Source organism: Stegodyphus dumicola, chromosome X1 (genome assembly GCF_044657685.1).
Source record: "Stegodyphus dumicola isolate Sdum_Otavi_A_Nest chromosome X1, ASM4465768v1".
NCBI lineage: Eukaryota > Metazoa > Arthropoda > Arachnida > Araneae > Eresidae > Stegodyphus > Stegodyphus dumicola.
The window spans coordinates 24,378,051-24,392,216 of record NC_140780.1 but is presented as its reverse complement, the minus strand read 5'-3'; the positions used below and the strand labels follow the sequence as shown (position 1 = coordinate 24,392,216).

Genomic DNA, 14,166 nt, shown 5'->3' with positions numbered 1-14,166 from the left:
CTAACTTTGTGTACAGAACATTACTTAATTTATGAATATTTACTCCATCCAAACTGACGTAAGCAAATTCTTTTAAACAGCAAGAAATCTTTATCTTCGACAAATAAGATTTTATTTATCGTGTGAATATCTGTTTAACAAGAACAGGTTTATTAATCAAGTGATAAGCTTGATTGATTAAAACAATCTTCTAAAAGAAGAAATAGTTTCACGGAGTAATTTCTAAAGAAAACTGGCTTATATTTACGTTAGACATGCAAATGATAAGGAGACAAGGAAAAGGGATCCATAATAGTTTAATACAATCATTGAGTTTCACAAGAGGGAATCTTTACCAGAATGCCAAAAATCAAATATTTCGCTACGGTAGTTTTTAACATAAAGTTCATCAAGGAACAAGAGAAAAAGAAGAAAATACTTACTCTTCTTTTTTCTTGTCCTATGGCTCTTAAATATGACATTATAGTTCTTAGACCAGCGTATTCCCCTTGTGCTCCACTTAAACAAAAAAGTAAAGAGTAAACAAAAAATGCTACTAAAACATTTTTCTTATATTATCGCTATTTGCTTAGAGTGATTAACAGATTAATTAAGACTTTCGCAAATAGAAAAATTTTAGTTTTATAGAGGTATTACTTTGCGTTTGTTCTATGCATTTCAAAAGAATACAACTCAAGTCTCTCTTCACATTCTTCTGAACAATGTGGCAAAATTTCGTCCGCTTAAATAAATAACGCGAAAATAAATAAAAAAATATAAATAAACAAGAAATGGGAAGAATCATCTAGTTAGCAAAACATGCGACGGAGGACGTGGGCACCACCCCTCTACCAATACGGTTAATCGGAATAGCGCCACATCCACCTTTATCTAGATAACCATATGTGTTCATTATGCTAATATACTAATACATAAACATACATACAAATTTGGTACTTAAAGTAAAACAGAAAGGAGAGGGGAAAATGTTTGGAATAAAGTCTCCAAATGCTTTTGGAATAATGGGAAGTCTATGATTTGATGCATGTAGGAGGCCCCCAAAAATATAATTTCCCTGCCAAAGAACTGGAGAATAAGTTTAAAAAGTTTTATCAGAAGAATGGTTAGAGATAGGTTATAAAGACAAAAACGATTGAAGATGGAAGATTTATTTAATTTTTTCCTCCTCTTAAGATTCAAGTCCTTCAAAACAAGATTTTAGAAGCGGGTTGATATGAATGTTGTGCATCAAGTCACACTGACAACATTAAAATTTCTCGAAAGCTAAAATCTTGCATATGTTCTTTAAGTACAGAACAGCAAATTGTATTACTAGAAGAGAATATAATTTGGAAGCTGAACTTATAGAGAAGCCCATCAATATTTTTAATTAATTGATGGCAAAATAGAATGAAAATAAAATTGCTGTGATTATTCCTAAAGGAAGAATGTTGTTATTGGTAAAAAGAAAACTTTATAAATGTATGGTAACAATTAAAGGAGCTAAAACTATCTCAGTTGAAAAACACGCAATTTCAGATATCCGAGTTCTTCAGAAATTGTATCATAAAAAAAAAAAAAAAAAAAAAAAAAAAATAGTGCTAGATAGATTTTTGGGGAGGGGGTTAACTAGAACGGTAAAATTTGGCATTGGAAAGAAGATATATAGTTTTGGAGGTATTAAAATTAAGAGGAAGTGCTGGTTAAGAATATTTAATTCAAATAATCAATGTGCTATAAAAGTGCGACAAAGAAAAATTTTTATAATTTAATCAATCATCATGGTATAGTCTACCTCCGTCGTGACCCTAAAGTGAACATTTGAAACATAAACAAAATTAACATTAAAAGAAGAATACTCGAATAAGAAACCAGAAGGACATACAAACTAAACATACAAACTAAACGTAATGCGCTAAAACAAATTTCTAACCAAAGAATAAGCAGAATTACTAAGCATTTTTTCTGAAACAAAACAAAAAAATAAAAAAAAAAAATTCAACTAGATATAATATTTCAAGTCAAAATTTTAAGGAAATTTATTAAAAATAAAAAATTTTTAAACAAAAATGTAGTATTTTCCAAATTGAGGGCATAGGAAAAACTGTATTAGAACGAGTGAATTCTTGTATTAGAATTCTTAAAAACTGCGAAAATTTATAATAAAACGGCGTCAATTAATTCAAATAAATTAATTTTAATGGAAAATTGAAAATAAATAAAAATTTGAATGAAGAGTAAAGTCCACATAGTAATTTTTGCAATTTCTGAGAATTCTGCTAAAAAAAAATCAAGTTGAGTGGGTTATGAGTGTAAATTTAGTGTAAAATTGAAAAGAAATAAATCTCGTTTTATTGAATTAAATCCAAAACATTAATAGAAATAAATTTTGTTAAAATTACTAAGATAACAGTTTAAAAATTACGAGAAAGAAATCAATTTTTTAAAAGTTTTTAATTATTTAAATTAATAAAAGTAAAAAGATTTTAAGAAATAAAGTCTATGTTCTGTTTATAATTTTTGGTACCATTGGCAATAAATGTGAATTTAATTGGCAATTTACAAAATTTTGGGAAGGCATAAAGTTTGGGAAATTTGCTAAAAAATGTCTTATTAAAAATCTTTAATTTTTTTGGAAGACGTTAAGTTGTTTTATAATGGATTTTTTATTTTAATTGGATGTTTTGTATGTAATATTATTATTAAGTTCTCTTTCAATTAGTTCACAATAGAAAGAATTTCAGCTGATGCCAAAATTATTATTTGCTTTATTTACCAGTGGCAATGATAAATTGATTTTTAAGTACCCAGATGTCACTAAAATGTTCTGGGTATTTACTTTGAAGTTTCGAAAATTTGATATTGAAAAATTTCTTTTTCATCGTTTTAATAATGCTGTTTCTTCGTTCTAAAAAGTTACTGGTAATAAGACCAAATTTATAACTTATTTTAAGAAAGTATTGATTGATATTGTAGATTAATGTGTTCCAAACAAGTTTTATTATTGATTTTGAATGTAAGACGAAATTTAGTACACTGTTGCATAAGATTTCAGAATTAAAAAAATTATCAGTAATTTCTAAGATTCCTGTAATAACATGACTATGATTTTAAGTTAATAAATTCAAAATAAATTATTTAACTCAATAAACTTAGAACCAACAAATTTTAATAAATTAAAAAATTTTGCTGTATCACACATTATTGTCATAAATTTAGTTATGGTATTTAATCATTGAAGCTAAGATTTTTGCATGATTGAAACAAATTCTAGTATGGGCATTTGAAATTAGAAGCAAGTAATTTTGTAGAAGAGTTTAGAAAAATTAATTTGGTAGTTTTATATATTAGTTTCAACTATATTTATATATATTAAGCGTTACTGTTTGAACAGAAACATTAAATTTTCACTCGTTAATTGGTTTCACTTAGTACTCGTACATCGGTAAGAATATAAATTATGAATACTTGATACAACTAGTAAACAGTAACATACATTTCAAAATTAGAAATGTTCTCAGATAATCCATTATTAACTTGAAACATCAAAATATTTTAATTTAAATAGAATTAAAAAATTTAATATGAATAATAATAGTTTTAATAAGTTTGAATTTTTAAAATTAGTATATAATTGGCTTTATGGAAATTTTTAAAGCAAAAAACATGAACTAATTTTTTATGAAAATGCAGCCGCCATATATTACAAAAAATGAGGGAAAAAAAAACCCTCATGGTTACCTGTTAGGCTGAAATGAGATCTTGTCATAGCCTGTTATTTCGCACAGATCTTTCTCTAATTCTTTAAACAAAATCTGATAACCTTCAGCTTGCTCTAAAGGAACAAATGGGTGAATATTTGCAAGTTGTGGCCAGGAACAGGGCTGAAATATTTAAATATCAGTGTATGCGTAAGTATTTAATTTTCTTATCAAATCATATTGACAAATGTAATTATAAAAAGAAAATCATTAATTTTTTCAAGTGACATGGTAATAAATAATATGAGAGCTAAACGTATTTTATTAAGCACGCTATATAAACAGAAATAAATTTCAATTTGAATTTCAACTATTTTATAATTGATATAGCAGATTTGATACATATCTACTAAATACTGTGAAAAGATAACTTCATATCTTACCATCATTTCTGTCGTGCTATTCAGTTTCATTGTGCAAGAACCCTGCATAATATTAAAATAAAGATTGTTTTTCAATATATTTTATAATGTTAATTGCATATTAACATGATGTTAATAATAGTTAGTCATACATGATTAGAAAATAGTTTTACAGTTAAGACACAATAACACGCCGAATAAATATTAATTCAGAAGTCAAACAACAAAATTCAGCGTTATATTTTTGTAAATATAACGCTGAATTTTGTTGTTTGACTTCTGAATTAATAAGTTTTACAGTTACTCAGAAGTACGAAATAGAGAAGAAAATACATATTCGAAATCATTTTTTACAGCCCATATATTATCTGCTTTTCAAAAGTACATCTTTCAAATTCAGCAAGATTTATAATTACATTTTCAGGTAGTGACTTGTGTGACTGAAGTTCCTTTGTTTTAAAATGTGTTCAAGACACTCAAACTCCGCTCACTGGTTTCTGGTTTAAAAAAAAGAAATTGAATACAGGGCTTAGAGAGCTTCAGGGATTTAAATGAGAAATGAACACACATATTTAATATATACCGAAACAGAAAAAAAATTTCAGTCATTTTTAGAATGCTCGTTAAATTCTATGTAAGTCTGTGAAGTAATAATGATCACTTATAATTCATAGATGTTAATATACAGAGAAATAGGTAAGGTAATACTGGAAGGAGCTTGAGATAGTATTTCCAACTTTCGAATACATCAAGCTGTCATGTAGCAAGAGAAGCAAAACGGCGAAAGAACGGGTATTTGAACGATGAAAGAGGAATTTCTTAGAACATTCCATTATGAAAAACTCGTAAAAGGGGGAAAACCGACAAAAGTGAACGACTAAAAACAAACAAGGACAACCCACTTGGATACAATGCAGGAAAATTAACTGACAAAACAGACTCATGTCATGAAGCAGAAGCACTGGATTAATTTATTTTGGCAAAGCAAGCCAAGGCTATCAGCCTAAAGGGAGGATGTCTTCGGAAAAGTTAGGCCAGGTTATTTTATTTAATTATGGCAAAGCACTTAAGGACTGTCTGCTTGAGAAGTATGCCTAAGTACTTTCTAAGGGTTGCCTAGTTATTTGAATATGGCAAAACACTTTTGAGCTACCTGCCAAAGAAGAGGCATGTCTTCATGAAGGATTTTCTGAGGAAAACTGTCTCGTATTCACCCTTCACCATGCAACCATCCCATTCGCCTGGGTTCGAACCCGGGTCGAACTAGCAATATTCAGCAACCTTAATTGCCACTGGTGAGGCCGCATTTGTGAAGAACTTTCTAAGAATGATACAAAGAAATTTGAATATATTTTGGACGCTATGCAATATAAACTTGACATTTCATCTGTATGATTACAGCTTACTCCATGTATAATTTCGATGACAGAAGAAATAAAAGTTTACGACATTTACCTCGGATTTTGGAGAATGGAAAATTTGAGAAGTTTTTGTTTTTCAGTACAGGATTTTTTAGCGAAACATTTTGTTTGTCCCTGGCCAGTGGAAGATAAGTGATAGGAACTGTGACAAGAAGTTTCCAAATTAATGATTGAAATCGCGCCTTTTAGAAGGGAGAAACGAATTTCATTAATAAAATCAAAAAGTGAACGTAAATCAAACTATTTCAGACAGGCACAGGGAAAACAAAATGGTACTAAAATTGAACCTTTTAGAAGAGAGAAATGGATTCCATTAATAAAATCAAAAACTGGATATAAATCGAAATATTTAAGACAGGCACAGCGAAAACAAAATGGTAGTCTAAGTTAGGTTTCTCTGCTGTACTTACAGGTTTCAAAAATTGCTTATAGATTCTTCTACTGTCCTTCCGTTTCTTCACTGAGTGCTAATCGTGTGGGTTTATTTCCTTTTTATACTGAAAACATCTCTTAATGTCTTCAAAACAGGTATCGTTTTCTCTGATTTCTTCTATCAAAAGTTTGTTCACTTTGTGGTACCTAAGTTCTCAAGTTATACAAAAATTAGCAGTCTTTCTTTTAAGTTGTTTATTCCAAAAAGACTAATTGATAATAATCTAATGAAAATAAAGATATAAAGTGCCTTAAAAACTGCATTTCTTACACAGGCATTTCCAGTTTTTCCCCCTGGTACATCCCAACAAATATCAATTTCACTGTAAATTAAGCTAGAAACTGAGGCACTCTAGCGAGAAAGAATGAATGTAGATTCAAATCGTTTTGTGATTGGAAATTGTTTTGACTTTACTTTAAATTCTTTTTTCCGTACATAGTAAACAGTATGCTAAATAACTATAATGTGACATATTTTTTATCCTAATTTTAATTTTTAATCATAACAACGCATTGTTATAAAAACGGATCTTTGTCATTGATTGTCCGTAGATGATCGCGGCTATAGAAGGAATTTCTGTTATCTCTCATAATGAAGATCTAGAGACAACCGGATAATCGAAAATCTATTTTGTTATAACATAATAATAAGTAAATATGACATTTTATATTTGCGTAAAACGTAAAACTGTAACGTAAAACTTAATTTATAAATGTAAAATTTAATTTTTACAATAATCAAAAATATCGTTCTACAGAGTGCTTCTGTAATGCTGAATTTCAGCGTTTACACCAGATCGTTCGATTGATTAATTAATTACGGTAAAGCGTTTTACAGCTATCTAAGGAAGAAATGCTTTCATGGAATTATCGCTAAACGGAATTTGCTCGTATTTGAATTACACTTATACACATAAGAAAAGCAATGAAATGCTATGTGAATTAACACTACTTTGCAGAACTCACACACTGATGAGCTCCTAAATTTCCGGTTAAAAATAATATGTGTCAATGGCATCGCATTAAAAGATACTATTCTGTAAATACAAACTATTGTATGCAAGTTTATTACAATTACAGTTTTATTACTATATACAGATTCGCTTTTAAAACATATGATTAATGTCATGTAGGCGTATAAAGTGCATTTTTTAAAAGCTTATTCAATTGGTTGAGTGATTAATAATACATACGTACCAAAGGTATCATTGAATGGACTAGAGAAATATCTTTGTTTTCCAGAGTCTTCATATAGCGGATCAACCTTGCTTCGGAGCGATGTCTATGATAAAATAAAAGTACTTCTTGAGGAGTTCACAATTTTCTGTTCAAAAGTTATTACACATTGAAAAAAGATCTGAATGTGTAGCTGAACTCTGCATATACTCAAAATATATGTATAAAATACTTTTATTTTATATTACACTGTTGGAATTAAATTTGCAACACGAAAAACGCATCCGATCGATCTGAAACTTAACTGATGCGTATATTACGGAAGAACATGTAAATACTTAGTAATATATCACACATGATAAAAATATTAGCAAATTACCCCTCTTTGAATTTGCATAAAAAAGGAGAATAGAAATCTATTTTTAAGTATTAGAAATGTATTTACCCACCGCTCTTGCTAGTGCCTCCGAAATACAAACAAGGAAAAGTATTATAAAGTACATTCCGAGCACAAATAAATGTCATACAAAAAAGGAGTAGATTACCCTATAATGCACAATACTCCCATCAAATACGATTCCCATTCTCTTCATATACACAGAGAGATTCTCCTCTTTCTATGAAACAGCAAATCACAAACTCGAAAATATAAAAAATTACCCAAGATATGCAAGAAAATTCGCACAACCATCCAAAAACCAAAATAAATATGCAGTGGATTAAAGCACACATGGGCACAGAAAAATTATTCTTGAAGAAGGTACAGTGCAAGACATGAATCCAATTATCATGCCATATGGAAGCGAATGTGTTAAGATGATTGGATTAATAGCTTGTCATGAAGAGACAGGGCAAAATATGAATCCAATTATCTTAACACATTCGCTGCCAAGGTATACGAAACTTCACCAGAAGCCACTCTAATTTAAGGAAAGAACTTCACTAATGCTGAGTCGTCTTCCCAAATTACGTTTCCAGACGTAAAGGATTCTTGTTGTGTTGAAATGTCTACGTTATTTTCTTCATGTATACGAATACGATTATTCAGACATTCAGACTCGTCAATCCAAGAGACAAATTCTTCACCAGAGGATCTGAATTCACTCGTACTCACATCTTGGTTGTTTAAGAAAAGAAGGCCCTCGTAAAGTGTCATTTACGTCACTCATGTTATGGAAACATTTTGAAAAAAAATTCTTGAAAATCGTAAAACCAAATACAAAAAAGGCGAATTTATTGCATATACTACAACGCCTATAAAGCTGCAAACACCTAAGGCGCAGCATCGACTAAAGTTAAAACAAAGTGTTAACATACACCTGATCATGCCCTGGGGCGAGATATCTTTTAGATGATACGACGATCTTCTGTGCCAACGCAGGATCGTGTTAAAAGCAAGGATCGGCAGGGAACGAGTTAAAATATCGATTACGTATTTTAGCACTCGATATCTAGCAAAAAGAACGGCCAGCAGACAATAGTGGTCGGACCACCTATATACCTTCCTCGAAAATCGATAATGAAGAACTTCATTTGTATTATTCAACAAAATCCTTTACCGAACAAAATTAACAAAAAGCATGACCAACAACAATAGTTTTAAGCTTGTGCCATACATGAACCATAATTCTCCAATTATTATCTCCAATCTCCTTTATTCTCCAATATGGACTTGCGTTAGACCCTAAACCAGGGGTTAACAAAAAGCATGACCAACAACAATAGTTTTAAGCTTGTGCCATACATGAACCATAATTCTCTAATTATTATCTCCAATCTCCTTTATTCTCCAATATGGACTTGCGTTAGACCCTAAACCAGGGGTTCTCAACCGGTGTTACGCAAGAGAAAAATAGGTGGTACGCAAAGAAGCAATATATTTTTAACTATTAAATTCAAAAATTAAAACCTAACATCCTGATTGAGGTTTTTTCTCTAACACTCGTAAATTTATGCGATCTGAAAAGCTTTGCTCAAAAGTGGTGGTGGTAGTAGTACTTGTAGTCGTGGTACTAAAGATTTTCAATTTTTGTTTAGATGGCACGCGTTAGTCAAAAGGTTGAGAACCGCTGCTCTAGACCTTTAGGCACAAACTCCCTTCGCGTTTCATAATCAATCCCAAATATTCGATTTAGTAGATAATCTCATTCTTACTAATGCAATTGGTATATAAATTTCTCCATACTTCGAGTGGGGGCCAATCTTGCCTTTCGTGGGAATTTACTGTCTTAAGTAGTTGTTATGCGGTAAATGTTATCGATAACTAGGGCAGAAACTTTATCGTTTTCCGAATTTCCTCAACTAATTCGTGAATTTCAGGGTATTTTTTATGATTTCGCAAAGTTCACGTTTTTTCGCGATCGTCAAGTACATAGACGAGCTTCAATTCTTCCTGCTGTTTTATAAATTCTTTTTAAATTGCCAGATTACTTTTGTATTTAAATAACTTTAAAACTAACTGTCATAATAACCTATGAGAAATGCTACCTGAAAAACATCGTATTACAAAATCAAAACCAAAACTTTGAACTTTAAGTTCCTATCCTCCAATTTTGGGTATACATAAATAAGATTTGAGTTAAATATGACAGATTTAAAAATATAAGTCGGAGTATACACACATACAGTTGGTATAAATAACACACTATATACACGTGGTCTTATAATGAAGTACGAAGGCTATATTGAAAGATCTACAGAAAAATTAAATAGTGAATTTGGAAATATAATTTAAACACAACTTTTAATTCAGCGATTTAAATTACAAGTTAAATCTATCAAACCAATGCAGACAGAAAATATGAAATCATGAACATAATACCGCATATTGATATCTGAATGTCATTCATTACCTATTAAAAACAGGATGTGTAAGAATTTTTTGTTTGCGCTCAAACTGTGATTCCTTCCAAAATGGCTTGTTATCAGCCCTTGCAATTTTTTCAGCCAACTCCTCCTGAAAAAAAAAAACAAATTTTTTATTGTGAAAATATATAGTATCTAGAAGTTTCTCAGATTAATAACCCCTATTTTCGCAACATATTTTTGGCTTACTAACCCCTTTTCAAAGTTTATACTCTTGCAACAATGACATGTTAGATATCTTTCGAATATAATCTGTAGGCGCTGATTAAAATGGTGGTAAAATGCATAAGAAATTTTTGGTGTTTATTGCACTTTCTCTGCATTAAATTGTTTATTTAAGCCTATCCCTCATTACAGAAACGAAATAGCAATGATTAACGATTTCTCAAACCACTTAGAATAATGAATCTGTAAAGTATGCTCAGTTTACTCTCCTCCGACAGGTGCAGTGGTATGTACTGAAATAATACACTGTTTGGAAGTACTGAATATCACTATAAGTACTTTTCTGGCCATATTTTTTAAATATGATATGAAGAATTTACAAGTTAAGATTCCTTAAAATAGAAAAATGAAACTACACGTAGCTCAGATGTAACCAAACATGTTTGAAAGGTCAAATAGCGTAATTTTGATTATTCTTTTAAAGGTGCGAGATTATAATATTTACACTATAAAGTGAAGGCTTTTAGCGAGTTTATTATTTTAACTGAAGTTTTAACCTTGTTTCTGAAGTTTTTAAGCAACCAAACTTTCTAAGTATATTCTTACTACCCACTTGCTTTTCAGTACTACCTCATTTATCTTCAGATGTCTCCCTAGATCTTCTCAGCACCCATCGGTGGGCTTTACCGAGTATCATTATTATACATGGCTTCATCTTCAAGGCAGATTCTATTTGCAATGTAATTTTTCTGTTAGTTGATTATTTAATTCACTTATTGCGTGCAGGGCTACGTTAGATTTAAAAAAAGTTCCAGTATGATGATGGCTTAGTGGTAAAATTGACGGTAGCATGGCTTAGCTTTTCTTTCTTATCGATCTCTTTCTTAGCCCATCGGCTCTCTTTCCTTTTAACCTAGCGTATGCTCTATCTGAACCGTTTCATTTCTAATAACGAAGATGTGGAGGTTATTGCATTAATTTGAAAAGGTACTTCGTAACATAACGCCGTGGTCTTTGATCCCATCGGTGGAGGCTACAGACGTTTTGAACATTTAGAAGTTTCGGATGGAATAGAAAAAGTAATTTTTCAAAAAGGGTACATTCTTGGAAATATTAGATTATTCTTTTGCCTTATCGGAATAAATGTGTTAAGCATCAAATTCAGGTAATATAATTTAATTATTTGTGATGAATTAAAATAGTTTCAAAGGCATTTAAAACTCAGATTGCTATATGAGACATATAAAGTTGCCTGAAAATTTACACGAAGCATTATGGTTATGGTGTGAGTCAAATAACATCTTTTTATTATATTGTATTTATTTAGTAAAACCCTTCGTTTTCTCACATGAATTGCCAAGATTGCATGTTAGAAGCAAACGAAAAGAAATATAATGTTAAGATAATGAAAGAATGTTATTTATCAATTAACATACAGTATAACGCTGTTCTAGTTTACACATGATTGCACTAATTATAAAAAAAGGCTTGAAAAGTATGGATTTATTCCTCCCTTATTACTATACGTTGAATGTATTGTACATGCGCTTTAGGTCCTGTTTTTCAATGTTTCCTTAACGTACTACTACTAAAACATAAAACATTAGACTACTATGTACTGTGCGAATTTATTGTGAAAAGCATACATGTTTTTTTTTCTTAAAAAGTTACAGGGAAAGGAACAATAATATTCACTACCATTTCTTGAAGAAAAAGGATTTTTTGTGATTTATTATGATACATTCATGTCTAAAATATTATTTTAGAACTCTGGTTAAGATTAATGTAATCGTGCAGCATAATTGGCAATTTTACATCATGAGCTGAAACATAGTGTCCTTAATTAAGACACAATAACACGCCGAACAAATACTAACTCAGAAGTCAAACAACAAAAACATGTCCTGTGAAAATTTTGAAAACATAACGCTGATTTTTGTTGCTTGACTTCTGAATTAGTATAGTGTCGTTAGTTTGGTCAGTCTCCGAATAGAACTCCAGAAGTTGATACCTGACTTCATGCCCTTGGTTTCAACAAAATGGTATATACCGAAGGGATAGAGTCTTCAAAAGGTGTTCTCCGACCATCTGATTATGCGGTTTGGCAATATGAAGTGGCCAACTCATTCTTCCATGTTAACAGCCATGGATTCTTTTTTGTCAATGATATCTCATGTCTGAAGTTATGATCCGATAGTGCTGCATCCAGATGTTGAAATGTTGCATTTTTTCGGAATTTCACCAACTTATGTCACTACGTTGCGCCACCTTAAGCGAAACTTTCGTTCTTGGCTGCAAGATCGCATTAATTTCAATGGTAACCACCTTTCCAATGTAACTTTTACGATGTGACTATGACTCAGTAAATTGTAATAAACTGTTTTAATGTTTCTAATAGTGCTTGAGTGTATTTTTCCTCTATCATTACCCATTCATGATATTGTCATGGAAAAGATCCTCATTCCCACTCCATAAAAAAAGTGTTGCTTTGCAGTATTTGAAGGTGCCTACTGATTCGCGATATTATGCAAATATTATTTGAATATTTTAAAATATTTATATGCATTTGTCTTAGTTATTGTAAATTTAATAGATAAATGTTTTGGTATCGTAAATTTAATAACCCAGAAGTTATGGTTATAAAGAGAATGTAATTTATTTGCGCCCCCTTTTTTATGTGAGGAGGAAGCATTTTTGGCTGAAGTGAGAATACTTTTCCTTTTGGCTAAGGCGAATAGCTGAACGGGTGGAAGCCGTCAGATGACCTAAACTCGATGATGATGCAGCAGTGAAATAATATTTAGTTCTCCGATGAGATTTGATTCATGAGTAGTTCAGGTTCCAGACGTCAATTTGTCTGGTGTAAAGTGATACCAGAAGGAAAGTAGGCAAAATCGCTGTTAATCGTTATGGGGATATCAAGAGCAGCATCGTGATTGTTGCACGTACTGAGCTGCATTTTCTGTGTAATAGCAACACTTTATTAAATTAGGCGACCTCTACTGCAAAGAGGTTACTAAACGCCATGTTCACTTGTCATATTGTATCTCTGGAGCAGCATTATGGATGTTAATAGAACATATCCTCGAATCACAAAAGCATAAAATCTTCCGAAGAGAGAGGATATCCGTCGAATTGAATAGCTTGGTATGTTCACGAGATCGTAACACCACTGGGCATATATGGGATATTATGGGAAGAAAAAGTGCAGTTAGCAGTCCTTTCCCGGAAACCAGACAGGATCTAATCTGTATTCTAGATAAGGAATGGGAAATTCTACTCCCAAAGCTCTGAAGTCACTTGATAATGAGCTTGCCACGATAATGATCGCAGCATCATAGTTCGAGATGGAAATATTTTCTATTACAATTGTTTGGTCAAATCATTTAGCAGTGGTAAGTAATATTAATCCCTCTTTCAACTCGTAAGTAATTTTAGTCCTTCCTTAATAATCATATTATTGCTGCAATTGCTTTCATTTCTTATTTCGAATAGTTTATTGGTTATTATCTTTTGTTAGGTGTAGGGAAACATGCATGCGGTCTGCCATATACGTCTCCATTCAAATGCAGCTTTAGGTATACTTACAAAACTTTTGCTCATTTTTTTAGTTTTGGAATATGTGTGTGAAATTTTATTTGTATTATAATAAAATAATTTAAATTTGCTTGTTATTGATAAATTTGTTGACAGTTAATTTAATTTACTTGCTATTGAGAAGAAAAGTCCTAGATTTTTGCCTTTTGTTTCTAAGACTTTATTTTTTCTTCTATATTTCCAATGATACCAAAATTAGGAGTATCATTTTAGTCCCAAAAACTACTTACAAAACCATGTGGGTTTGCCACTGAAATCACCATGGATTCATTGTAATTAAATATACTAAGAGCAAGTCTACTGATTATGTGACTGTGAAGCATCATACTAGCACAAAACAATTATTTTACTTTGATTCTTGTCTAAAAACTTTTTATTCTTAGCTAAAAGTACTTTTCTATGGTTTTC

The 14,166-nt window shown here is 31.0% G+C and overlaps 1 protein-coding gene across 1 annotated transcript in view; it reads right to left on the bottom strand.

The window, feature by feature from the left end:
- The window catches only part of LOC118185722 (glycine dehydrogenase (decarboxylating), mitochondrial), a 106,495-nt gene that overhangs the window by 31,719 nt on the left and 60,610 nt on the right, over positions 1 to 14,166 (bottom strand). Inside the window, exons 12-16 of the mRNA XM_035355625.2 lie at positions 9,984 to 10,087; positions 7,153 to 7,237; positions 4,124 to 4,165; positions 3,721 to 3,863; positions 423 to 498 (exon numbers count right to left, since the gene is read on the bottom strand). Of these exons, the coding sequence (XP_035211516.2) occupies positions 423 to 498; positions 3,721 to 3,863; positions 4,124 to 4,165; positions 7,153 to 7,237; positions 9,984 to 10,087 (450 nt within the window). The remainder of the gene's footprint in view (positions 1 to 422; positions 499 to 3,720; positions 3,864 to 4,123; positions 4,166 to 7,152; positions 7,238 to 9,983; positions 10,088 to 14,166) is intronic.